A 24,826-nucleotide genomic window follows, 5' to 3' on the forward strand; every position below is an offset into this window, starting at 1 on the left:
GCGCGACACACATACCCACTTGATAAATTTATTTATGCTCGCGTCACAATCTCTGCCTTATCTCGCTCTCTCGCTGCACTAACGTTGTTATATATCGCGTATACCACCCTCTTAAAATGTATCGTATATATGTACTTGATTGTGTTACATGTTACGTCGCCGCGCACAGATCGATGGATCGAAGGAAGCCGCATCGTCAGCAGCAGCAGAAGCAGCGAAAAACAGCCGCAGCATCGGGAGGAGCATCGGCAGCAGCCGCATCCAATCTCGAGGAGAGTCTGTAGCTGATCGTGCGATCGCGATGAAGTGATCAGAGACTACACACACGAAATAATAATCAAGAAGAAGAAAAGTAGAAGAAGAGAAGCTGGAAAAATCCACTAGGGCCCAGGGCCTCGTAGCGGCGGCGGCGGCGTGTCCACCACGGCGTCGTCCAACGAGACAGCGGCCGCCACCACCACCACCATTCGTCCCTCAAAGCACATAGATGCGGCGGATGCAGAAGCCTCTGCTCCGAGCGAGGCATCGACAACCACAGCAACAACAACAACCGGTCGTCGTCCGGCTGCTGCTGGTGTCGCTGCTGCTGCTGCTGTCGCCGCTCTGGCTCGATCGACCACCGGTCGTCGAGGCCTTCCCCGACTGGACCGACTGCCCCTCGGTATGCCACTGCAAATGGACCTCGGGCAAGAAGTCGGCCCTGTGCCCCGACGCGGGCCTCACCTCGCTGCCGGCCAATCTCGACCCGGACATGCAGGTGATCGACCTGACGGGCAATCGCATCTCCAGGCTGCCCGCCGACACCTTCAAGTCCGCGGCCCTCGTCAATCTGCAGAAGGTCTTTCTGCGCAACGCCGGCCTCAGGAGCGTCGATCCGCGGGCCTTCGATGACATGCGCATACTGGTTGAGATCGATCTCGCCGACAATTACGTGACCAGCCTCGAGCCCCACACGTTCGCCGGTAACGAGCGCCTCAAGATACTCGTGCTCAGCGGCAATCCCCTCAAGAGGCTCAAGTCCCATCAGTTCCCGCTGCTGCAGCATCTGCGGACCCTCGAGCTGCAGAGGTGCCGATTGCAAGAGGTCCATCCGTTGGCTTTTCAGCGTCTGCCGGCCCTCGAAACGCTCAGGTATACTACTGTACTACGTATACTACTATATACAATAATAAAGCTCCTTTTCTTGTCATGAATGCGACTGCTGCTCCCCTTACGTACAAGTACGCGTAGATCGTGTATACCTATCATATACGTGTGGCCGGAGTACGTCGTTCGTCTAGATATAAATATATATACTACATACAGGCGCAGTTACGTATAGAGATCTGCTGCAGTATATCTGCTCACCTTATTCTCTTTTTTTTCTTCTTCCCCGTCGTACACGCGACTGCAAGAGCAGCAGCCAGCCAGCCAACTCGTCGAAATGGCTTTTTCTTGTTGCGCTCGGCGCTTATAATTTTTGAAAGGGGTTACTCGTACGTACCTAGTCTCTCTCTCTCTTCAACTCTATATATACTATATTTTCACCTACTAAAGCAGCGGCAGCTCGGCTTTCGCATTGTATACATTCGCACGTGTACGTATATATCTTCACTCGTCCGTCTGTGCGCACTGCTGCTGCTGCTCCATATATAAAGATATATACGTATATAGTTGGACTGTGAAAATGCAACGCTCAGTTGAGCAATAGCAGCAGTAGCAGTAGCGGCGGCGGCGGCGGCGGCAGCAGCAGTTACCATGGCTTTTAATCTTCGTCAATGTGGAATAATAGGATTTATAGCTTTTCCCTTTATCTCCCACCACCTCGTCGACGTTCTCTCGCTTGCTCGCTCGCTCCGCGTCCTCTACGCCCGCTACGCTCGCCATGCTGCTGCTACTGCTACTACTGCTATATATTCGTTCTGTAATTCGCGCTGCGGATTAAATCTACTCGATCTACTATTATTATAAATTATATTATAACATTATAATAATAATGACCTATCCCTCAGCGGTGCAGTGCATCCTTTATGTTGATACGGAATATTACAATGGCTTGAATATCTAAACCGTTGAACAGTGCGCCTGCCCGACTGTGAGGCTGACAGCCAACCAGCCAGAGCCTCTCTTCAAATGGCTTCTTTATTACGGCTTTCTGAACAGGAATAAAAAAAAAGCTTCACCACGCACACTCGCGCGTACGTTAAAGTTGGATTATTTGTCGATGCGCGACATTTTATTGGCATACGGGCGGCACGGTATATAAAGCGAGCGAGCGATTTGATTTATAGTAAATCAAAAATCATTCTTTTTTCCTTCCCTCCTACTCCCTCCCTCCCTTCCTCCCTCCTTCTCTTCCCCGACGTCAATCTTTTACGCTTTTTTGCCAGCTGGTACTATATATCTAGGTACTACAAATAGCGCGGAGAGCAGCCTATAAGTCTTTATTCTCGTACTCGATAGAGAATTGATAAATCCACTTTGATTCGTGCTTGCGCGCACGAAAATCGCGATAAATATGGTTCTTCCTTTTTTCGCCCCCTTTTTTTTGTCATGTCAAGAGAATACTGTTGCTGCTGTTGCTATATACTATACTGCGCTGGCACAAATTTGTATCGAATTACACCCACATAGCTGCTGCCTCTTTTTACTCTCTCGTCCCTTTCTCCGCACATTTTTGGCGGCAAACACTGGCGCGCAATTAAGGATTAACGAGTCACTTTCAAACACAGTGGCTCATCAAATTCACCGCGCTATTTCTGCTTTCTCTCTCTCTCTTTTTATCTAACGAATCGGTTGAATAAAGGTACTGTCTGCTGCAAGCTCTCTCCCTCGGCTCTATATATTTCGGAGGAGAATTTTTTATTTGTGCCTAGAAGCAGCAGCAGCAGCAGCAGCTCAGTAGCATCAGTAGCAGCAGCAGCCTCTGAACCTAGTTGGAAATTGTATACCAGCCTCGTTAAGCATATTCATGCATATTCTTGAAAATATAAAGCCGCACCTAGAAGGAGGCTAGGCCGCGCGCGTGCAGAGGCGTTGTATGCAGCTGCAGTAGCTCCTACGTACATGTGTGTGTGTGCGAGAGCGCGTATTCATTTAGGCCAAGCAGAAGAGGCATGTGTACAGCGGCAGCAGCAACAGCAACAGCAGCACAGCATAGCACACATTGCTGCCTGTGAAATATAATGTGTTACATGTACGACGTGTACGGGGGGCCAAGGAACACACACGTACAAGCGCATTTACACGCAGAGAGCGAGCGAGAGAGAGAAAGAGAAGCAGTGCCCAGGCTTAAAGAACATCAGGTGAATAGCTTATATAGCCGCGCCGTGGCTGCACGAAGCAGCACGATGGTATGCATGTGGGCGTGTGCGTGTGTGCGAGGGGTACCAAGCGAGTGCGCGAAGCGAGCGGGGAAAGGATAAAACGTAATTTTCTTGAAAACTCGCTGATTTATGTACGCACTTTCCGCTGCTCCTTGCTCGAGCTCGTACAGCGCGTATCTCTCTTCTCTCTACTCTCTACTCTTCTCTCTCTCTTTCAGTGTTCAGGCGCTCGCGCAAGTATATATACGCGTGTGCGGAAACGCGCTACAATACAAGTAAAGCTTGCAACTTGCGAACAACGAACGACACCGAGTGAACGCAGCGAGAGAGAGAGTAGAGAGACGTACGCAACAAGGTCATGGGATGCCGAGCAGCAGGCAAATAATGTCACGTTTTTCTGCAATCGTCCTCTTTCTTTCTTTCTTTCTTTCTCTCGTTTTTTTACTTCTATTTTCTTTTTCTCGTTTTTTTTTTATTCCTCCGCTTTACGTGTTGTGCGTGTTTTGTACCCGTCTCTCTATTCCTGCGAACGAACGCGAGCAATTTTTGCGCACTGCGTTTATATTTAATGTTTTTCTCTCTCACTCTCTTTTCGCTCTCTTCCTACTCTGACGTAAAGAACGGTCTATTTCTCTTTGCCCCTATATACACACACGCACACATAGGCGTATATAGGCACACAGTACCCTAGCTTTCGAACGAAACTTTTGCTCTCGCTCTCTCACAAATTATCGACAAAAAGCAGCAGCAGCGGAGCCAATAGCAGCAGCAGACTCAAGCTGCGCAATCGATTAGGTTTTAATTATACGCGCGTCTCGAAGAGATGGTAACAGTTATCTATATGAGTTTGCCTCGCTCGGCTCGTATGCGAATAAGTGCCGAGTAAGAGCAAGTGAAACGGGAAGAGGGAGAGGGAGAGAGAGAAGCGAAATTCCCAAAGTAAGTTTGAATTATCTTTGGCTTTATATGCGCGAATAGAATAGCGTGTGTGAAACAAGAGGTGGAGGATGGTGAAAGGGGGGAAGGTCTAAGAAGGGTACTGCGCTGGCAGCATTCCTCTTCGCACCCAGACACACACACACACACACACACACACACAGGCACATACGGAGATACGCGTCTGAATCTCGTACGTGAGCTCGCGATAACGAAAGGCATTTACCCGTTCTGCTTTTATACACTAACATGCGCACACAGAGGCGATTGCACGTGTGCAGATGCTGCTGCTATACGTATACATCGAAGTCAATAAACTATCAGAATGATCCGAGGAAAATCGCGGAAGCTTCGCGAGCTTTGGCGAGATCGAGGTGAGCTGCGCGCCAGGGGGTGTAGAGGCCGTGGCGCGCCACCACCGCCGCTGCCTCCGCCGCTGCTTCTCCGAGCTTCTCTTCGCTAGCTGTTTCCAAAGTTCCTCGAGACCAACGTAGCGTGCAGCAGCTCGGGCAAGCTCGACTTGGTGCGAGCTTTTCCCCCCATATGTGTACGTGTACGTATCTTCCGAGTATGTGTGACACACAGACACATCCACACGTAGACGGACCTACGTGTACAGGGATAAATTCACACTGGCAAAATCCGCTCCAATTAAAACTTATCGCTGAAACACATTATAACCTGGTTATACGTATGTGGTGTGTGAGTATGTGAGCGCGTTCTATACGTTATAGATAAAATATTCGGCTCGGGTACGCTGCGCGAGGCAGAGTAGAGAGGGAGAGGGAGAGAGTGACGCAGCTGCCTCCGAAAAATCACTGCTACAAACAGCCCACACGCGTGTACGTACACACACGCGAAATATATAACATATACACGCCCCCGGCAGCTAGCGTCGATATGTTTTAGCCATTACGCTAACAAATTGTTGCTGAAATACTTGCGGTATGACCGCATGCACGCGCGCGCGCGAGAGAGAGAGAGAGAGAGAGAGAGAGCTAGCTGTGGGATTGAAGCTTAAACCGGAAGATCCGAGCGATATACGTGCACACACGTACACGTACGAGCGTGTATATATACACACAAAGCGAGAAGCGTTGCTGCTACCGCTGCCGCTGCTGTTGCTGTTGCTGTCGTGTGGCTGTGTATTTACAGGGGAGGATTTCAAAATACGGAAATTTCCCCAGTTGCTGCAGTGGTGCAGCGTGTCAGGGAGAGAGAGAGAGAGAGAGAGAGAGAGAGAGAGAGAGAGAGAGAGAGACTTGAAGTGCAGCGCGCGACGAGCGCGAGAACGATAGAAGTTAGTTTTTGGGAAAGAGGCGCTGCTGCTGCTCCTGCAGGATCGGAGCGTGGCGCGAAGGGAGACTTTAATTGCATTAATATCTTTATAGTGCTAGCGACGAGCTAGCTAGGGAAACGAGGAGGAGAGAGAGGAGGATCGGAGGCAAGCTCGCTGCTCGTGAAAGAGATAACTTGGTCAAAAGTTCGGGTAAATACTCAAGTATATATTTGTGGAGGATTACGCGCCTCGCGTAGTGTAGGCTGCTGCAAGGCGCCGGATTAATTTGTACGTTATATACGTGCACTATAGATATCCTCGAGGCGTGCCTATATGGCCCCTCGGAAACTACTCCATATACAAAGGCAACGGGCGTTTGCACAGAGTTCGTTCGCGTAGTAGAGCTAGAAAATATGTAAAGAGCCTGTGTATGTATAGGCTAATTCTAAAACTGACTGCCACGTGCGCGCATCCATGCGTGCGTGCGTGCGTGCGTGAGCTGAGCGCGTGTGTGCATGTTGGCGCGCAAACAAACTGCGTTAAAAAGCGCGATAACGGTCAAACTTTTGCTTTACAAGCGCGCGCGCGAATATATATAGTAGCTCGCAGGGGGAGGGAAAAAATACCGTGAACTTTGAGGTCGCGCAAAAGCAGAGAGAAAGAGAGCTGCGCTGGAGTGTGTATACACGCTACTTTGCCTCTCTCCCTTCCTCTCTCTGCTCCGGGAGCTCTGTGGATTTAGTAAACGTGCGCTCGTGGGTAATCAAATGATTATACAAGTAAGAAAAATGTATTTTCTACGCCCAATTTTCCGTAAAGCATGCAATCAGCACAACTCAACGAAAGAGAGAGAGAGAGAGAGAGAGAGGGAAAAGAGCACGGAGTAGAAGAAGAGAAAGAAGAAGGAGGGAAAACTCCAGTGAGCTTCGTGTGTACGCTTCGACGAATTTTACTTTGTCAGACGATCTTTCCGCGTGCGCGAGAAAGATAAAGAGAGAGAGAGAGAGACAGAGGGACGGGTTAAAAGAAAAGCTCTCTCTATTACGTGACTACGGCTCTTCGCCTCTACTCACTCCCTTTTCTCCCTCTCTCCCTCTCACTCTCTCTCTCTTGGATCGTTATGAAAATCACTGACACAGATTGCTCGGAAACAATGAACGTACCGAAAAACCAAGTGCTGTTGCTGCGTCGCGACTGAACACATACATATACACACATAGATCCACGCAGCCACGCACATATACATGCACGCAAACACATATTCGACGTTCGCGCGCGCATTTAAACAATGTTACACGATTGAACATCTCGTCGTAATTGACATCCTTTTGTAAATAGGCGGGAACTGACGCGGCCGCCGCCGCTCTAAAATTACTGCTTATAGCTGCGATGCATCAGTGCGAACTGATTGGACCTCGAGCTCTTCTCTCGCTCTCTTTCTCTCTCTCTCTCTCTCTCTGCCTCTCTGTGTTTGTTTTCATACCCAATCCATTTGGGGATATTTGCTAGAATATTGCGCATTTGTACCGTTTGCTATCAAAATTACCGAATTTCAATGGGTTTTCGTCGTTGTTGCAACACAGCAGCAGCGCGTGGCGCTATACTGCCACGTTGCACGCGCGTTTTTTGTCCTTTCGAAAGCGCGGCGCGCGCGCATCGGCTATCGATTAGCCCGAGGGACTTTTACGTGCCTTCCGGATGAAAAAAAAAACAGATAAAACTATGCAGCGAAATGATTTATATCGCTCGACGACGACGACGACGGTGGGGATATGGCGCGCGTCAGAGGGCTCTATAATGGGACATATACGCGTGGCCAGCCAGCCAGCGCAGAAACCTTTTTGTGCGTCAGCGTCGTGAGAGAGCCTTTTTATTATTATTATCTTTATTGTCGCTGACAACATTATTATTATTATCATTGTTATCATTGTTGCTGTTGTTATTATTATGCGAAAATCCATCTCTCTTGCTCCTATCCCTTATCAGCCTGAGAGCCCCGAGTAAACGAGCAAAGTTATATACTTTGCGACGCTTTGCTAGAGGATAACCTTATACTCTATAATATACAGTTACACTACTGCACGTGGGGCTATATGTATATATACGCTTGTCGTTCGTCTGTTTTTGCATAGCTCTCGTCTTATCCATCATCTTGCCATTATCAATTAACTTTATTCATCCGATATAGTTTCGCTATGAAAATGCGATCCCCGTTATTGAATTTATCGAATGCCCGAGACAACACTGGGCGTGCTGGACGGGAAAAATAAAAAGTTTGCACGTTTAGCGATGGAAATTATGGGCTTGTGTTTGAATAGAGTTTAAAATTCATGCGGCGATCGAAAAGCGAATTCGGCGTGGAGTACAGAAAAAAAATGTTTTTTTCAACGTCGCGTTTGACGCAACTTTTGACTCAAAGTTGCGTATCCTTATAAAGTGACGATCTAAAATTTCATTATTACCGAGTTCTCGCAACTCGATAAATAATGCATAGTCGTCGAGTTTATTAATTTTAGTCTTTCTGAAATTCCGATCGAAACGAATATCGGCGTGGCTTGTCTTCAACTTAATTCTCGCTTCAATTGTCTTGTGCATAATCAAATTTTGCATTCTTTAAAATAATGGCCGTACTTGCTTTCAAAACTAAACTATCGTTTGAAACTTCGACGGACTGTCATTTGAGATCGTGAAATTGTTCATTTATTCAAACATCGCCAACTTGCTCCTTACATTCATATTATTTGTAACTATACAATGTAAGTTAGCAACATAGTTTGTCTGTGTACCGCTACGAAGCGCTAGTCAATCTGCTAATGAATTGTGGTAGCAAACTTATAAAGAAATCATTTTTGTTCAGTAGTTCTCCAATTTACCGACAATCAAAGTGAAGCTCTAAGAATTCATCTATTTTTAAAATATAAAAGTACAAGTGCATGATTTCCAAATATGAAATTCATTTCCTCATTGCAAATATAGAAATATTATTGAACAATTAAATTAATCAACCAAATAATTAATTGACTAATTTATAATTGCAAAATAAATATTGCAAATATATACAACAGATAAATATAATTTTAATTGAAGTGAAAATTACTTTGGTTTTTATTTTCAATTAAGCAGCAGAAAACAGAACTATTGAAATTTCAACGAATCTAAACTGCGATCTCTCAATTCCATTCGATGGTTCTTGGCCGAGCAGGCCAACATCTAGATTAACAAAACCGACTAAACTCAGCATATTATACATTAATTTTACTCTAAAGCGACCCATTCGAAGCAGATTACGGCTGCGCAGTTATCGTTAAGTTCTTTGAAAATAATTTCAATTTAAAGATTCGAGCTCATATTTGTATACAACCACTATAAATTATGAACTATCATAATTCAACAGCTGTAGTTTCAGAGATGTTTCGAAACAATTTTGGTAAAATATTTAAATTAATATAAAATTTTTAATTTGATCATTCACAATTTTAATTTTTTAGGTAAATAATTTAATTACGTTGCGTGGAATCGATATTGTTCATTTGTCGCTTCACAAATTATCATTTCGACTTTTAAGAGACTTATACATTTCAAACGTAAATTCATACATTGTAATAAAAAAATTCCAATCATGAAAATTATATCGAATTTGCATTATAATTGTAGACACAGTTATTAAACTTACGATAACGCTAAATTATTAGCTTTGTATCAAATTTTGGGCGTATATTTACAGTTGCTGTACTACTCTGGCCGCTCGAATTAATTTCCTTTCTTTAAAAAATTAATAAATTTCTCACGCTCAGGCCTCGAGAGGTAAACTTGAGATGCATTTAAGACTCTGATTACTTTGAAGGAATATTCGTTACAAAATAAAGATCGCCAGCTTAATTAAATGTGTTTTTGCTTTAACAAATTACGCCAAAGGATCGTTGAAACTTTCCTTGAGAAGAGTTCGAAGTGAGAGGCAAGGGGTATAAAAGAAAACGTAATAAAACGCACAGAGAAGATCAGAGAGCTTTTGTTACATACAACTAAAATGACATTATACGCCACACGTATACAAGAAGGCGTTTAATTTTGCAACAGCGTAGCAGGGGTCGGTCCCTGCGTGTATAAAATAAGCTCCAATAGTAACAATGGTACAGCAGCTAGCATGTATAGGGACCCTAGTTCGCTATACGGTTTATTTTTCGAGCTCTCCCAGAAATAACCGCCTTATACCGTGTACAAGTTGTTCTTATACTAAATTCTCATTAAACGGCCCTCGCAAATGTTTGTAACATGCGGGACGCGTGCCGTTAGCAAATGCACATATAACACGCATCGTCTGTGCGCGCTGCACTGGCAAAGGCTAACCCACTTTCAGTGGCAGTCGCAATATTAGGACAGTCACCCGTATATAGCCCAAGAGAGCGAGCCCTATTTCAACTAGTACATAACACGACGTCTCTTTCTCTCTGTCTGTTTTGCGCTGGCCAGGCTGGACAGTAACGAGCTGACATCTTTGGAGCCCGCAACGATTTCCGGCCTCAGGCGCTTGAAAACTCTCAGTCTGGATAACAACGCCTGGTCCTGCGACTGTCATCTCCGGGACTTTTGCCTGCTGCTGACTTACGGCAGCTCGAGTCGGCTGTACTCGCAGTCGCTGCACTGCAGCCAGCCCGCGCGACTTCAGGATCGCAGGTGGGAGGATCTCCGGGCCCACGAGTTCGCCTGCGAGCCCACTGTGCTGCTGCCGACGACCATCATCCAGCAGGAGATCAACGGCAACGTCAGCCTGTCCTGTCTGACTACCGGCGACCCCGAGCCCGAGGTCTGGTGGCAGCTCAACGGCTCGCCCGTCAACGGCACCGGCAGAAGACAGTCCATCGACGACATCACCCCGTCAGGTTAGTTCCGTATAACCTATACATCGAATTTTTTTTTTTTTAATAAAACAGTCATCCTTGGAAAAGATCGAGCGAAAGAGGAAAAAGAGGAAGCGCAGCCGATGGGACTTTAAATTAATCATTTTTCATCTTTTTTTTATATCTCGTTGGCAGCGGAAATGGCCGAGAAGCCGTAGCACTCCCGTGCAGATAAATAAACATAGAAAAAGAAGTAAATACATTTTGTCGATCGATCGTTTGATTAAAATTGACTAATGACTCAACAGGTACTCGCGCGCAGAAGCTCTCAGAGTTTATTGATTGACGGTTCTGCGCGCTGCCTTGATTACATTGGATCGACTGAATGTACTTTCCTCTTTCATAATATAGGATGCAGCTCTTCGCGTTTATATATACTATATGTATCGAATGCAGCGTGTACATATAGTATATAGTAAAAGAAGCATTGCTCTTGTACATAAGTATGTATCCGCGCGCGCAAGCTGCTCGAGATATTACATTGAATCCAAAACACACAGACAGAGTCTAGATCAGGATCATAGCCTCGATCTTTTCAATTTCTCTAAGTGCTTGTGTACGCATGTGTACGGACTAATCAGAGAAATAGAAAAAAGATCAGCAATAACATTTGGATAAGCTTCTCGCGATTGGGCACGAGTGGGAGGGAAAAAAGGAGAGGGGAAACAATTTCATTAAACGAGAGAGCGAGCGCTATAATAGCGCGTGCAATACGTATGAGCGTCAAAGAAAAATTTTCACCAGTTTTAATATCAACGTTTAATATTGCATGTTTTTTCATTCCTTTTTTTTTTGTTCATATCTTTTTATCTGTGAATTAAACATTCTGCTTGGCGTTCGACTCTTCGGTCGTTCGATCGATTATTTTTTGTGCTCGACGAGCGCCGAGAGGAGCCCAAGATCGATGGCACGACGTTCCAACAATGAAAGTTCATCAAATTTCCGGATAATGTATATACGTGTTCGGCATTAAACGGCTCCGGCTTAGCACATAGCTCCAGTGGCAACATAGCAGCTATACACTTTGGTCGTCGTGAAAAAAAAAGAAAAAAGAAGAAGAAAGCTCAACTCTCGGCCGTTTATTTACGCTTTTATATAGACGAGGAGGGGGGGTAAAAAAAGTACTTTACATTATGCATGGTATGATATGCTATATATATACATAGAGCCGAGCTCGTGCGATTAGAAGCAGGCACTCGATAGCCTTTCAAACGAGTGGAGCATTGTTTCTCACCTTCAAAACTTTGAACCCGACTCGGAATCCGACGCTTTCTTTTTTCTCCTTTCTCTTCCACTTTTCTGTTTTGTTTTTTGTTTTGCGCTTAAAACTACGCCACTCTCTGTATGCGTGCGCGTGTGTATATTTTTTTGTGTGCGTGTTGTGCGTGAATAAGTCTGGAACGCGCGAAAAAAACCCAGCCGCGAGTTAAGTGCTTTTTCCTCGGCGGCTAAAGTACAGATATTTCATATCAACAATAAATGCAGTATTTTACGGGAATTTTATTTAACTTTCCGTGTATATGCAATGTGCGTTCGTCTACGCTTTGCGTTATACTATATGTGTATATGTATCTGAGCATGCAACATTCACGCGCACGGCACAAGATTGTGCATACATGTTTTACGCGGGAGTGTTTTGTTTTTCATGCCACGCATACGAGCATAAGCCCCCTTATAAAAAGTGAACGTGCTTTTCATATCCGTATAGTTCAGGGAATGCCCTGGGTGTGGGCGTGTGAGTGTGTTTGCTTGCTTGCGAGGTGTAGACGTGTGTCTATGTACAGGGCTGTGTGTAGGTGGGCCTAAGGAGAGAGCAGCGCAGCGCTTTTCAACCTCTGCACGCCCGGGCCAAGTTAAGGTGCGAAAACAAACGGTAACTACGTGCCAGCTGTTGAAGTTTGTCACGGTCAAAAACCCGCGAGTTTCTTGCAGTCTTTTCCACCCCATATATACCGTAGAAATATATACGTGTGTGTGTAATGTACTAAAAGCTGCCACTATTATTATAGCTATCCTTTATAAACTTTGCTCTTTTTTGGCCAAACGTTTTCTGTCTATATATATATATATATCTCCGCAGGCTCTTACTTAGTCATTCATTGGATCTGAGTACATAAAATCTCAGGGTGCTGATGCGATCAAAACTTTCTCACTGTCTCTCTACTTTCCTTTCCTTTTTTTTCAAATTTTTTTTTGCTCCCGCTCTGTCTGGTGTGTCAACTGAATAATTGACTGTAGTTGTAGCTGGTGCTGCTGTACGTACACATATATAACTGTAGCAGTAAAGAGTCGAGAGACAGAGACTTTGGACAGCTAAAGTAAATGAAGGTATATATAAGAGCGGCCAGGCGTGACTTCACCGGTCAATATTTAATTCCGAGATCTTTTCTTCTCCCCAAGCTACCACTGCTGCTGCCGCTACACTACTGCTGCTAACGCTCAGCGTAGTGTAAAAAAAAAGAAATAGAGAGAGCGGGAGGGAGGGAGGAAGGGCTGCAAATATTCACACATCAGCTTTGTACGTTTTTCATCTGCCACGCGCGTGTACATGTGTACACGTTACCTTACCTTGAACGAGAGTCAAGAGATGAGCGTCGCGTCGAGCTCCAACGGAGATTGAATTTAAAATTTTTTTTGTCTCCCCCTAAGACTCGCACACATGCACGCGCGCGTGGCAGATGGAGCATTGCAGGTCCAAGGTCTTTCTCGCTCTCTTGTTCTCTGTGCATTATTAACGATTTCGAGACGACGACGACGACGACGACGAAGCTCGACATTGCCCAAATGGGCAAATGGAATTCGAATTTTCGCTTCGACTCGCTATATAGGTAACGCTGAAAACACAGATAATGGGATCGGGCATTGTGCGTTGTGTGCCGCGCTGTGTAGACCCCTACATAAAATATACGTACATCGTATGTACGCGAGTGCGCGGCGCATATCGTACGTCTCTCTCTCTCTCGCTCTCTCTCGTATATATACGTAGGTATATGCTGCGCGGCCGTATTGCAATTCATCAAGCGTTAACCGCGTGCTCCCTCTCCCGCGTAATTAATAGCTTCGGCTACACTGACTAGCTACGACCATTTGACTCGCGTTCTATATATGTGCAGTGTGTGTGTGTGTGTGTGTGCGAGAGCATGCGCGCGCGCCAGTGAGCTTTTGAGGAATCGTTATCGGAAATATACTCGTACGGGCGAATTTTAACGAATTTAACCTTTTAAAATGACCTGTGATATTTCTTCGTATCGAGCATACGTACATACGTATAGATGCAGCGACTCTCGATGATTTCATACGTGTAACGCATAAAGGTTCTACCCTGCGTGCGCGTTGTGTATAGCTCGTAATAAACGCAACCCTGCGCACCGAGTTTTGTTCCGTACATACTCGTATCATTCAAAAGGCATACGCGAGGTATACTCTCTTGCTCGCTCACGTCCTCCGCGTCAGCAGTTATTTTATTATTAATACCTTTTATATAATGTATACACAAATATATATAGAAAACTTTGTTATAGAAGTTTAAAGCAAATCCTTCTGTGCTGTGCTTCGTTTACTCGGACTGCCTACGAGCACGACGTGTATGTGTTGCGATACAACAATCGCAAAATGTCAACCGTGATAATAAAATCGCCTGTATATATACACACGCATATACACCCGCTCACAACGGTGTACATGATTATTTAAAAACAATAGCTAAATTTTTTTCGTTTTTTTTTTTCTTATATTTTGTATACGGCACAGTCATGTCTGACTTTGTGTGTAGATGCCTGTGTGCGCGAGCGTTTCTCTCTGTATCTTTTGCCCAAACATAACGTTCCAGTCCGGAGAAAAAGGGAAAAAATCTTTTTCTTCTCTTTTATACGGAATACGTACAGTACATATACGTATAAACGCACTCGTACACACGTACACCCACATGCACATAGCCATGCAGTTCTGTATACACGTATACACCGAGAGCAGCACAAGCTATACGCAAGTGCACATGCGAAAGATATACAACTAGAATCGACCTCGTTTTATAACAAGCCACCGAATTAAAACTGACAAATCCATTACTCTTTTGGAGCTTTTTTTCTCCTTTTCTCTCTCCCTCTCTTTACAATTATTATACATAAATAGTACATACTCCGGTATTCAACTTTGAAAATCCCGAGATTGTGCAAAATGTTTCTACGTTTACAGTACTCCATTATGCCGTTATTCGACCTCTTATTCCTTTCTTTCTCCAATTTCAGTTTCCTTGGCCTCGCTGCGCGGGGTATAATACACTCGAATTACATTTGTATAATTATGTATCAATCCCTTTTCATGCGGACCGCTGCGCGCGCGATGCGAGCTCTCGCGCGTGTATTTGCACGAAATGTCGGCCGGTCGCGAAAACTTGGTCACATTATGCATATATAAGTATGTATGTACAGCACGGTGCTAGCAAGCGGCAAAACTCATCGAGGGAAAGAGAGAGAGAGTGAGCTTGCGAGAGAGGGGGAGAGAAAATTAATTTAAAGGAGCTGCTGCTGCGCTAGCTCGCAGCGGAGAGTGAGAGAACAGAAAGAGCTATATACATGCCTGCTCGGGAGCAACGTAGTATAGCAGCAGCTAGCTCACGAGCCCCCGAGTAGCGGTAAGCCTTGCTCTGCTCTTTTACAAAATTATTACATATTCCTGAGCGAGTTAAGGAAGAATATAAAATATCAGGTCATATACAGCAGGGAAGAAGGCGCTAAGCTAAGTAACTTTCAACTCTTATACTCTCTTTCTCTCTCTCTCTCTCTCTCTTTCTGCTCCTGCTGCTACTTACTATATACCACTACCACGCGTACGTATACACGAGCTTTTGCTGTGTATGCACGAGGCTGAGCTCTTTCTCTCTACGCGCCGTTGCTTTGAATATTCAGTGAACTTCAGGGCAATTTACTTGTCTGTTATCTGACATTTATAATTCTTCACTCTTGTTTTTCTTTTGCCAAGTATACCCATAACCGAGAAGATTTACTCGAGAATATTATCCGAAAGAAGTGCTCGCGCAAAAAGTACTCACCTCGTTCTCCTTACTCATCATTGCTGCGTTGTCGTTGCAATGCAGCATTTTAGATTTCATTACGTAATTTTACTTATTGGTTCCTCCACAGAGGAAGCTATGTGATGGGTTCGGACATGAGTTTTTGAACCAGACCTCGTTCCGTAGGACAATTTGGTTTATATATCTGTAATCTATAGACTGAATTTCTAACACATGTCTGTGCATGTGTGTGTGTGTGTTTTTTTTATTTTTTCCTACTCCCCACCATTCGGACACTCACCGGAAACCGCCGCTAGACATTGCTTCGGTGAGGCCAAGGTTAGTTGAGCATATCTGCTGTTTTCGATGTTAGTCGCTTCCATACATTCCCCATCCGTCGCATAGTAATATGCGACGATTAGAGGTTTAGGAACTCATCTTTTTTGTACTTGGTGAACCTCCGATCCTGCGCGGTGCCATCTCTCGATTGTCGTATCCCCTTTTTCAGAGCCGTCTATTGCGTGGGCTCACATTGCTGGCATCTCTTCCTGAGTTAGATTTTTTTTTAGAACTCGCTGTCTAGTACCATCTTGTGAGTGTGGTTCTCGCTTCTGTCGCCGCCCGGCAAGGGACCAGGTTGCCAGGTCAGCTTCATCTTGTGAGTGTAGTTCTCGCTTCCGGCGCTACCTTGTGAGTCCCGGTGAGTTTTTGATACTCCTTTCTGTTGCCATCTTGTGAGTGTGGTTTTCGCTTCTGACTTCATCATGGGAGTGTGTTGTGCTCCACGTCTATCGCCAGCCTTGTGAGTCCTCGCCTCGGGCTCCTTCTGATGGTTATTCTCTTCGCTTTCATCTCACACAGTGATCGGGGTTTTTTTACCGCTTCGGAGGCTGGCGACATAGCACGGGTTTTCTTTTTTGAGTGGTACCCGCTCCACTTCGGGCCCGGGCTCGACCACACAAGGCGAAAAAACGGACCTCGAAAAATCGCCCAGTAGGAATCGAACCCACGCCCTATGGCACATCCTTGTATCAGCAGGCGAGAGTGTTTTTTTTTTCTACTCCACCCCATGCGGACACTCACCGGTATCCGCCGTTAGGCATTGCTTCGGTGAGGCCGGGGTTAGTTGATCATTTCTGCTACTCCTGTTAGTCGTTGTTTTCCATACATCCCCCATCCGTCGCATAGTGATATGCGACGATTTGGGGTTCAGGGACTCATCTTTATCTTCTTGGTGAACCTCCGATCCTGCACGATGCCATCGTCGATTGTCGTATCCCCTTTTTCAGAGCCGTCTGCGTGGTCACACATTGCTGGCATCTCCTCCTGAGTTGGACATCTTCTTTAGAACTCGCTGTCTAGTGCCATCTTGTGAGTGTGGTTCTCGCTTCTGCCGCCGATGGCAAGTGCCCAATTTGCTCTGTCGGCTACATCTTGTGAGTGTGGTTCTCGCTTCCGGCGCTACCCTGTGAGTGCTCCTCCTTTTCTGTTGTCGTCTTGTGAGTGTGGTTCTCGCTGCAGGCACCGTCATGCGTTCCAGCAGAACCTTGGCTCTCACATCCGACGCCCTCTTGTGAGTGTGGTTCTCGCTTCTGACTTCATCATGGGAGTGTTGTGCTCCATCTATTGCCAGCCTTATGGTTATCCTATCGCTTCCAGCTCGCACAGTGATCGGGGTTTTTTTACCGCTTCGGAGGCTGATGACATAGCCCGGATCTTCTTTTTGAGTGAGCCGCTCCACCTCAGGCACAGGCTCGACCACACCAGGAGAAAAAACGAACCTCGAAAATTCGTCTGGTGGGGATCGAACCCACGCCCTACGGCGTACCTTGTATTAGCAGGCAAGAACTATACCCACTGAGCCAAGGAGGCCGATAAGGCGAGAGTGTGTTTTTTTTTTTTTTTTTTTTTTTTTTTTTGGGGGGGAGGGAAATCCTTTTACGGATTCAACGTGCGACTCTTGTGTGTCGCACGGATATGTCGGACTCGAGTAGTGTACTGTTGTTTGTGTACAAATGTTGTGTGGGCGTGTAATGTGCCTCCCTACTAATACCGACTAAAACCCATCCTTATCTCCTGCCCCTTTTCTTCCCCGCGGAACCACCTTTAGGCATTACTTCGCGGGGGAGGCTCGAGCTGTGTGCTCACTTCTGAAGAGTTATCTTCGTTTCTTCATCGTCTTTTTCTCACCGCATCATCCGGTCATCTTCTTCTTGCCCTCTCTTCGCTCCTCAGTCTTGTCATGACCGATTGAGCGAAGGCGGACACTGCCAGCCAGTTGGATTCCGCCTCCAGCATGAATCCTACTAGCGTCTCAGGCTCCAGGGGACCCCCAAAGAGGTGGTGGAGCACCTCTCTTTCCTCCGTGAATCGAGGGCAGCGGAAAATGACGTGTTCGACATCCTCCACCGCCTCCGGACATACCGGGCACTGGTCACCTGTGTCGTTGTTTGTCCGACACAGGTATGACCTGAAGCAGCCGTGACCGGTCAGGNAAACTCCGTCGGTCAGCGCCAGCACTAGAAGTTCTGATATCGGGCTCCATCGCCCGGGATACGATGTTGGAGCCGAGGGGTCGGTGCTCTTCCTTGTGTCGACGCTTTTCCTCCTGAATGATGCACTCCGTTGTCCAACATCAGCACTAGGAGTTCTGGCTTTCGGGCTCCATCTTGCGGGAATTCTTCTCAACTTGGGCCGCAGGGTGATTGGAGGATATTTCACCACCCTCCAGGAGGCTGCCTACAGCCGTGGACCTACAGTTTATAGTGGAATCCGAACCACTTCGGGCTCGGGCTCGACCTCACCGAGCGAAAAATCACGAATGAAATTTCCCCCAGTGGGGATCGAACCCGCTCCCTCAGCACAGCGTTGGTCTAGCAGATAGGTGGCCTAACGCCTCTACCCACTAGACCAACGGAGGCTGTAGGCGAGAGTGTGTGTGTGTGTGTGTGTGTGTGTGTGTGTGTGTGTGTGTGTGTGTGTGTGTGTGTGTGTGTGTGTGTAACGTGAGTAGAGCATTGTCTAGAAAACGGTACGGAGAATCGTGTTATATTAAATTGCATTTATTGTCGAATGTATCAAGGATAAAGTCCATAAAAATTGTTTTTTTAATTAACGGAGAAAAAAAATTTTATCTTTTTTAATTTTTTTTTAAATCCTCAAAAAAATTTTCAAAAAAATTTTTTTTGGTCCTGAAACCATAGTAAAATATGGAAACAAGTCTTTCCTGCAATTCCTTAAAATAATCTTAGCTCTTGCTCAATTACAAAGCAGAAAAAAAAGGTTTTTTTTATTTTGAACAATAAGTAAAAACCATCTTTGGAGAAAGCTCCTTGTCAATAAATTGGCAGCCGTTTTTTTGCATTTATTTATCAAAGGAAATTTATCGTTTTGCCATTGTACTTCCTTCCACCCACGTAACAGTATATATGGCATATAAGCACATACGTAAGCTCTCGCTCGGAATACAGGCGAGCTTGCAAGCTCCTACTGACTTTGTTAGCAAAGCATTATAGATATTAATAAGCGCGCGTCTGATAAATAAAACACTTGATTCATGCAAGACTGAGTTTGCATTTTACATCGGCAGCAGTACATGCGTGTTGCGTATATATATACGCGGGATAAGAGGAAGAGAGAGAGAGAGAGAGAAAGAGGACGTCGGAAAGAGGTCGCGAAAGCTTTTTGATGCACAGCAAAGAGAAAGGGAAGCCAAAAGGGAAATATGGATATAATTAATGTATTGCTCTAATTTTCGAATGTGTATATACGTGTATGTGTATGCGTGTGTGCGCTTTGATGTTGAGTAGTTATAAATATAGATAGACTCAAAGTTTAGGAAGCTTTTGTCTACCCGAAGAGAGAGGAGAGCAAGAGAGAAAGAGAGAGAGAGAGAGAGAGAGAGAGAGAGAGAGAGAGAGAGAGAGAGAGAGAGATAGCAGGAGCAGCTGCAATAGTAACCGAGCTTCCGTACATGTTCCGAGCATATATAGGACTAACAACCGCGACTGCACAAGCAAAAACTCTATATGTACACTGCGAAAGCTCTGTCCGAGCGTATAACAATTGTGCCTACGTGTACAGCTCTCGAGTACGCAGTGCAATGATAATAATATTGCCGTTGAATTTCTAATGGTCGAAAACACACACACACAGACACACTCGTATAAGGGACGTGGCATTGCCCGTCTAAAATGTTGACTGTCAACCACGCGCAGCTACTGCTGCTACTGCCGCTGCTGCTGCTGTGTGCGCGTAAAAGTCGAAAAGCCGGATTTATCGTGTCTTTGTGGGGCAGCTCGAGTTCCCTCACAAACACGCATACTCTCAGACACACACACGCATACACATACATTCGTACTATGTGCAAAGCGTCTGTACATTAGGCGCGCGTAATAGTCTGCGCGGGCAAAAGTGAGAGATACAAGAGCAGAGAGGGAGGGAGAGGGAGAAAAGTAAATGGCTCGTTTTATCCGTGCGGAGCAAATTTTTTTCGCGTATTCGTGACTTTTAATAGCTTACAAACTCAGCAGTAGCAGCAGCGGCAGCAACAACAGTTATGCGTCGGCATGACAGCGAGCGCGAGCGAGTAAGGGAGAGAGAGATGGAAAGAGAAAAAATATTAATGGCCCGCAGATGAAAACTCGACGACGACTGTAGCGAGTCTTTGCCGTCTTCCAAGCCATAAGTAACTCTCTTGGCTCTCGGGCTGCCTGGCTGCCGCTGCTGTAGCTTCTACGGTAAATGCACTACACTAAATGATGTTATACACGCTCGTGAGTTGTGAATCTCCGCGACTTCTTAATCTATTCTCATTTTTTCGAGTAAATTACGGAGCACCCGACGACGTATATAATATATAGTATGTAACACGCAATTCTAATCGATCCTATTAAGGGAGAACTAGATACTCAGCCACTGTATCGCGCATGTGTGTACAAGTTTGGATTTTGACTCGTGCAAACTCGTGCTGTAATGGTTAGAATAGGTATGCGAGTGTGTATCATTTACTTTATTAAGTTCCTCCCACGCGCTAGGATGCACTTTTGCTATGTGTGTGTATGTGTGTGTGTGTGTACGACGAGATGCGGATAAATTTACCACATCGTCTCGTCAAAGCTTGTGCCCGCCTACATACGTACATGCACGCGCACACGTATACAATACTCGTATTGGTGCATTTACACACCCACTCGCGCACACATGCCCAGACATGTACACGAGCACTCAGTGTGTGCAACAGAGAGACGGAATTTCATCAAACTTCGGAGAGTAGAGATAAGGAAACTTGTCACTCGCTGCTGCTGCTGCAACGGCGGCGGTGGAGGCAGCACATGAATATCATTTATGCGCGCGTATTGCCGCGGCGAATCGTTACACGCGCGAGGCGTTAAATGCAAACGTAAGCGCCTGCCTGTATAAATCTTTCATGACGCGATGTGCCTCGATCGCATAGCGTATGATATATACTTTGAACACGCACCAAAGCAGCGCAAGCTCGCGAGCGCGCCTCGTTCTTCATCGTCTTTTTCTTTGCTCTCTTTTGAAATGTTCCTTCATTCTTTCTTTCCTTCCTTCCATTTTTTTTCTCATTCCCCGACAGCAGCGGCGGCAGCCCGCAGTCGCGTGCGTAGCGGTGACGGCGGCAACGCTGCCGGGGCCCCGGTGCAGGGGCGCGAATAAGAGCTCGGCGCGCTTATTAAATTGGATTAAATTGTTCTCGGCACGGCTATAATACACCTTTCGTCGTGCTTGCGCGAAGCTCGTCGTATTAAGTGTGTGCGTACATGATATATACTCCATCCCCGTGTGTCTCGCTTCTCACTCGCTTCTCTCTCTCTCTCTCTCTCTCTCTCTCTCTCTCTCTCTCTCTCTCTCTCTTTCTCCTCGTGCGCGTCTGTGCACTTCACATTTTATAACGCGCATCAAGCGCCCCCACACACTAACGCGTAAAAATCTCGGGCGAATCTTTTCTTCCTTTTTCAGTCCTCCCCCTCGTCGTAGTCGCTTCTCTTTATATAATAATGTATACTCTTATGTAGCAGCCTCGCGCGAGAAACGATTATCATCATTACGTCGAGGCATTCGCGTCTGTAATAATTAATACGGCCCAAATGCGTATGGACCAACGCACCCGTGCACTCAAAAATACACGGAATAATGTGCAGTAGGCTAGTATATAAACATTTGCGCATCAGGTCAATGGGGGATAGCGTCAAAGTTCAAATTTAATATGATTTTAGAGGCAATGCAAAATAGTTGTTCATTGGACTGACGTGAGCGCGCCGCGCACAGCTAGGCGTATGAAGCGTATACACTAAGAGTATTAGAGGGAAAATCGTGATAATGATGACTGGTTTGCGCGCATCGCTCGCTCTGCCGCCGCCGCTCCTGTGTGTTGCCTCTCTCCGCGTCGAGCTTGACGGCCAACTAAAGCCTGAAACGCCACAGCTCGTGGTGTATTTCTATGCTAGGGGAATTATTATGTGTGCCTTATAATGTACAAAATAATGATAATAACATCGTAGATATACCGATGATAATTATAATAATAATACTAATATATATTGTTATAAAGGGCTGGTGCGTGTGCAGTGCTAGCCTTACTTATATACTTGGTTTACAAGATAGCAAATGAGCGCGAGATCTAGCCGAGGAGAGGAGCTCGGGAGAAAAGGAGAGTAATGAATGATACAGGGTTATATATAGGTATATAATATCAGCTGGAGGATTGTTCCATATTACCTCTTATATATATCGACCGCTATAAATTACTCTCCTGCGCAGTAGCGAGCGAGTGCGCGCGTGCTTTTGTATAAAATGTGAAACAAAAAAAAATATAGAGAAAGAGAGAGAGGAGCTTACTCGAGAGAGCGATTGTTTATTATTATTATTATTTTTATATTCCATGAAAAGGTAAACTAGCAGGACGACGACGACAACGAGGACGAGGACGAGTAGACGACGATGATGATGAAGCCACGATGAATATGAATTTTCCCGTTGCATGCGCAAGAGCAGTCCATGATTAATTTATCGTTACAATGGCTGCTTTAGCTTTTTAACTCGCTTCTATTATTATATATAATGCTATATATATGCGTTATATATGTGTATGTAAAGTGTGCGTGGCATTTGTCTGAAGTGAAAATTCTCTCTCTCGTTGCTCTTCCTCCGACTCTTTTATATACAGTTGAGAGTAGCCCAGTGACAGGGCAGTAGCAGCAGCAGCAGTAGTAGTAGTGGTAGTGGCAACAGTATCCAGCCGCGCTGAAAAAAGCTCGCACTTACGCTAGCGGTCACTAATCCTCATTCATATATATGCGGCTTTTCCAGCTCTTATAAATACACTCTCACACGCGTATATGGTCGTCGGTCTTTCACGCGGCGCACACGTAAAACCACTTCGTAAATTATATGTGCATCATCATCGCGAGCTCTGGTTCTGTGTGTGTGTGTGTGTGTGTGTGTGTGTGTGTTTGTGTGGATGTGTTGGTAGGTGTGTGCGCGCGACGCGAAGTGTATTATAGGCGAGAAGCGAGGCGCGCGCGAAAAAAAATGAGAGACAGTAATGGTAGTAGCGGCATTTATCACTGCGACGTGTTAATTTTCATCGTATTATTACGTCACGTACTACGCCGCGGCGCAGAGAATTCGCTCGCTCTCGGGCGCGCGACGAGCGCGAAAAAACGGGGCCGATTTTCGCGATACCTATCTAAAAATGAGAATTTTTAATCTATAAATCGTTTAAAGGACAACAAAAATGTCGACAACGACGACGACTACGAAAAAAAGTCACAGAGGGTAAAAAAAGTACCGAGCGCAAAGCTTGGTTTGGTCTTATTTATTTTATTTTTTTTCTCATCAACTTACACGACAAAATCCATCTCGTTGATTAAAGCTTCGATGCTGCAGCAGCAGCAGCAGCCGCCAGCAGTCGTGTCATAAAAATAAAAGTCTCTCCGCTATAAGCGAGTGAATCGCATTCTCGGCACGGCAGATATTCATGTTAACTGACAAGTCGAGGATAAAAAATATAAGCGCCTGTAAATAATTCGATTCGCTCCGGTGTTATATATTTGCAGGTGGCATGGTGGTTTACTCGACGTCGCTGGAAACTCGACGCGGACTGATCGAACGCTGGAGCAACCTGACGATCTACAACGCGAGCGACATCGACGCGGGCGAGTACACGTGTCACGCGCGCAACGTCGCCGGGGTGGCGCGCAACACCGTCACCGTCAGCATACCCCGGGTGTTCTCGGCGCCGACCCTGTCCCAGGCCGACGACTGGCTGCTCTGGATCAGTCTCGCCGGGGGCGGCACAGTGGCCCTTGGGGTCTCGGCGACCGTCGTCGTCACGGTACTGTGCGTCTGCAGCACCACGCAGCTGAGGCGGCGCAACCGCAAGCGGGCCAAAGTCAAGCTGCAGCCGAGCACGAGTTTCGGCGACCAGGAGAAGAAGTTGCTTGATTTGTCGGTCACCACGACCACCACCACGACGAGCAGCCAGCCAACTTCCCAGGTCAGTTTCGACGTGTTCGTTCGTACGTTCGTTCGGCTTTTATTTTCTTCCTCCCCCTTTTTATTCCTTGTTTAGTGTGGCTCGAGCCACCTCGTTTCGCTTTGACGCTGACCTAACGAGCTTTTCAGGAAAGCTAGACACGCTTGGCAATTGAATTACGAGCAATCAATTAACTAACTGTTGCAAATTTGCAATCGATATTCCCTGGTTTACCCAGTTGATCTTTTCAAAACTTTGAACGAGCAAATTGTAATGTTGCTCGATATTTGGAATATTTATTAAATTGAAAAACTCGATCATACTTTGAAAAAAAAGCACTCGATCGCGCATAGTCCAATTATTCAGAGATTTTCAGTTTAATATAAACTCATATATAACAAAAAAAATAGAAAAAAAAACTGTAAAAAAAATTTTTGAAGTTGAAACATTTTTTCATTTTTGTCCAATCGCGCGGGGATCACTCGATAAATGTCACTTAGCAAGCGTGTGCACGCGCTTATCCGATAGTAGGTACAACTCGTTGGAATTGTCAAAAAAAAAAGTGAAAAAAAAAGTAAAAGAGAAAAAGCCTCTCTGAACGAAGCTTAGCGCTAAATAGACGAACTATGCGCGGTATGTGGCAATAAAACACGCGATGAGGTCGGCAAATCAAGTTAACGAAAAAGTCGTTAACACCAAGTTGAAGCAACTTTTTTTACCCCCTTCATCCACGTTCGAGCCTCCAATCTCGTCCTGCACGCGCGTGCTCATGAGATCGAATAAAACATGTATTACTGGTCAAAGATGGACGCGTAGAGGGGCTAATTCCGATTAAAAGTTTAAAACAATTTTCGATCGAGCTCTTTTTCTTTCTGCGGAGAGCTGGCAAAAGTA

General features: G+C 45.7%; 1 protein-coding gene across 1 annotated transcript in view; it reads left to right on the forward strand.

The window, feature by feature from the left end:
• Positions 1-24,826, forward strand: part of LOC106650771 — a 30,800-nt gene that overhangs the window by 2,775 nt on the left and 3,199 nt on the right. The window contains exons 2-4 of the mRNA XM_023462470.1: positions 170-1,131; positions 9,991-10,400; positions 23,514-23,953. Of these exons, the coding sequence (XP_023318238.1) occupies positions 488-1,131; positions 9,991-10,400; positions 23,514-23,953 (1,494 nt within the window). The 5' untranslated portion in view covers positions 170-487. The remainder of the gene's footprint in view (positions 1-169; positions 1,132-9,990; positions 10,401-23,513; positions 23,954-24,826) is intronic.

Source organism: Trichogramma pretiosum, unplaced genomic scaffold (assembly GCF_000599845.2).
Source record: "Trichogramma pretiosum strain Unisexual culture from Peru unplaced genomic scaffold, Tpre_2.0 scaffold3, whole genome shotgun sequence".
In the NCBI taxonomy this organism is placed as follows: Eukaryota; Metazoa; Arthropoda; class Insecta; order Hymenoptera; family Trichogrammatidae; genus Trichogramma; species Trichogramma pretiosum.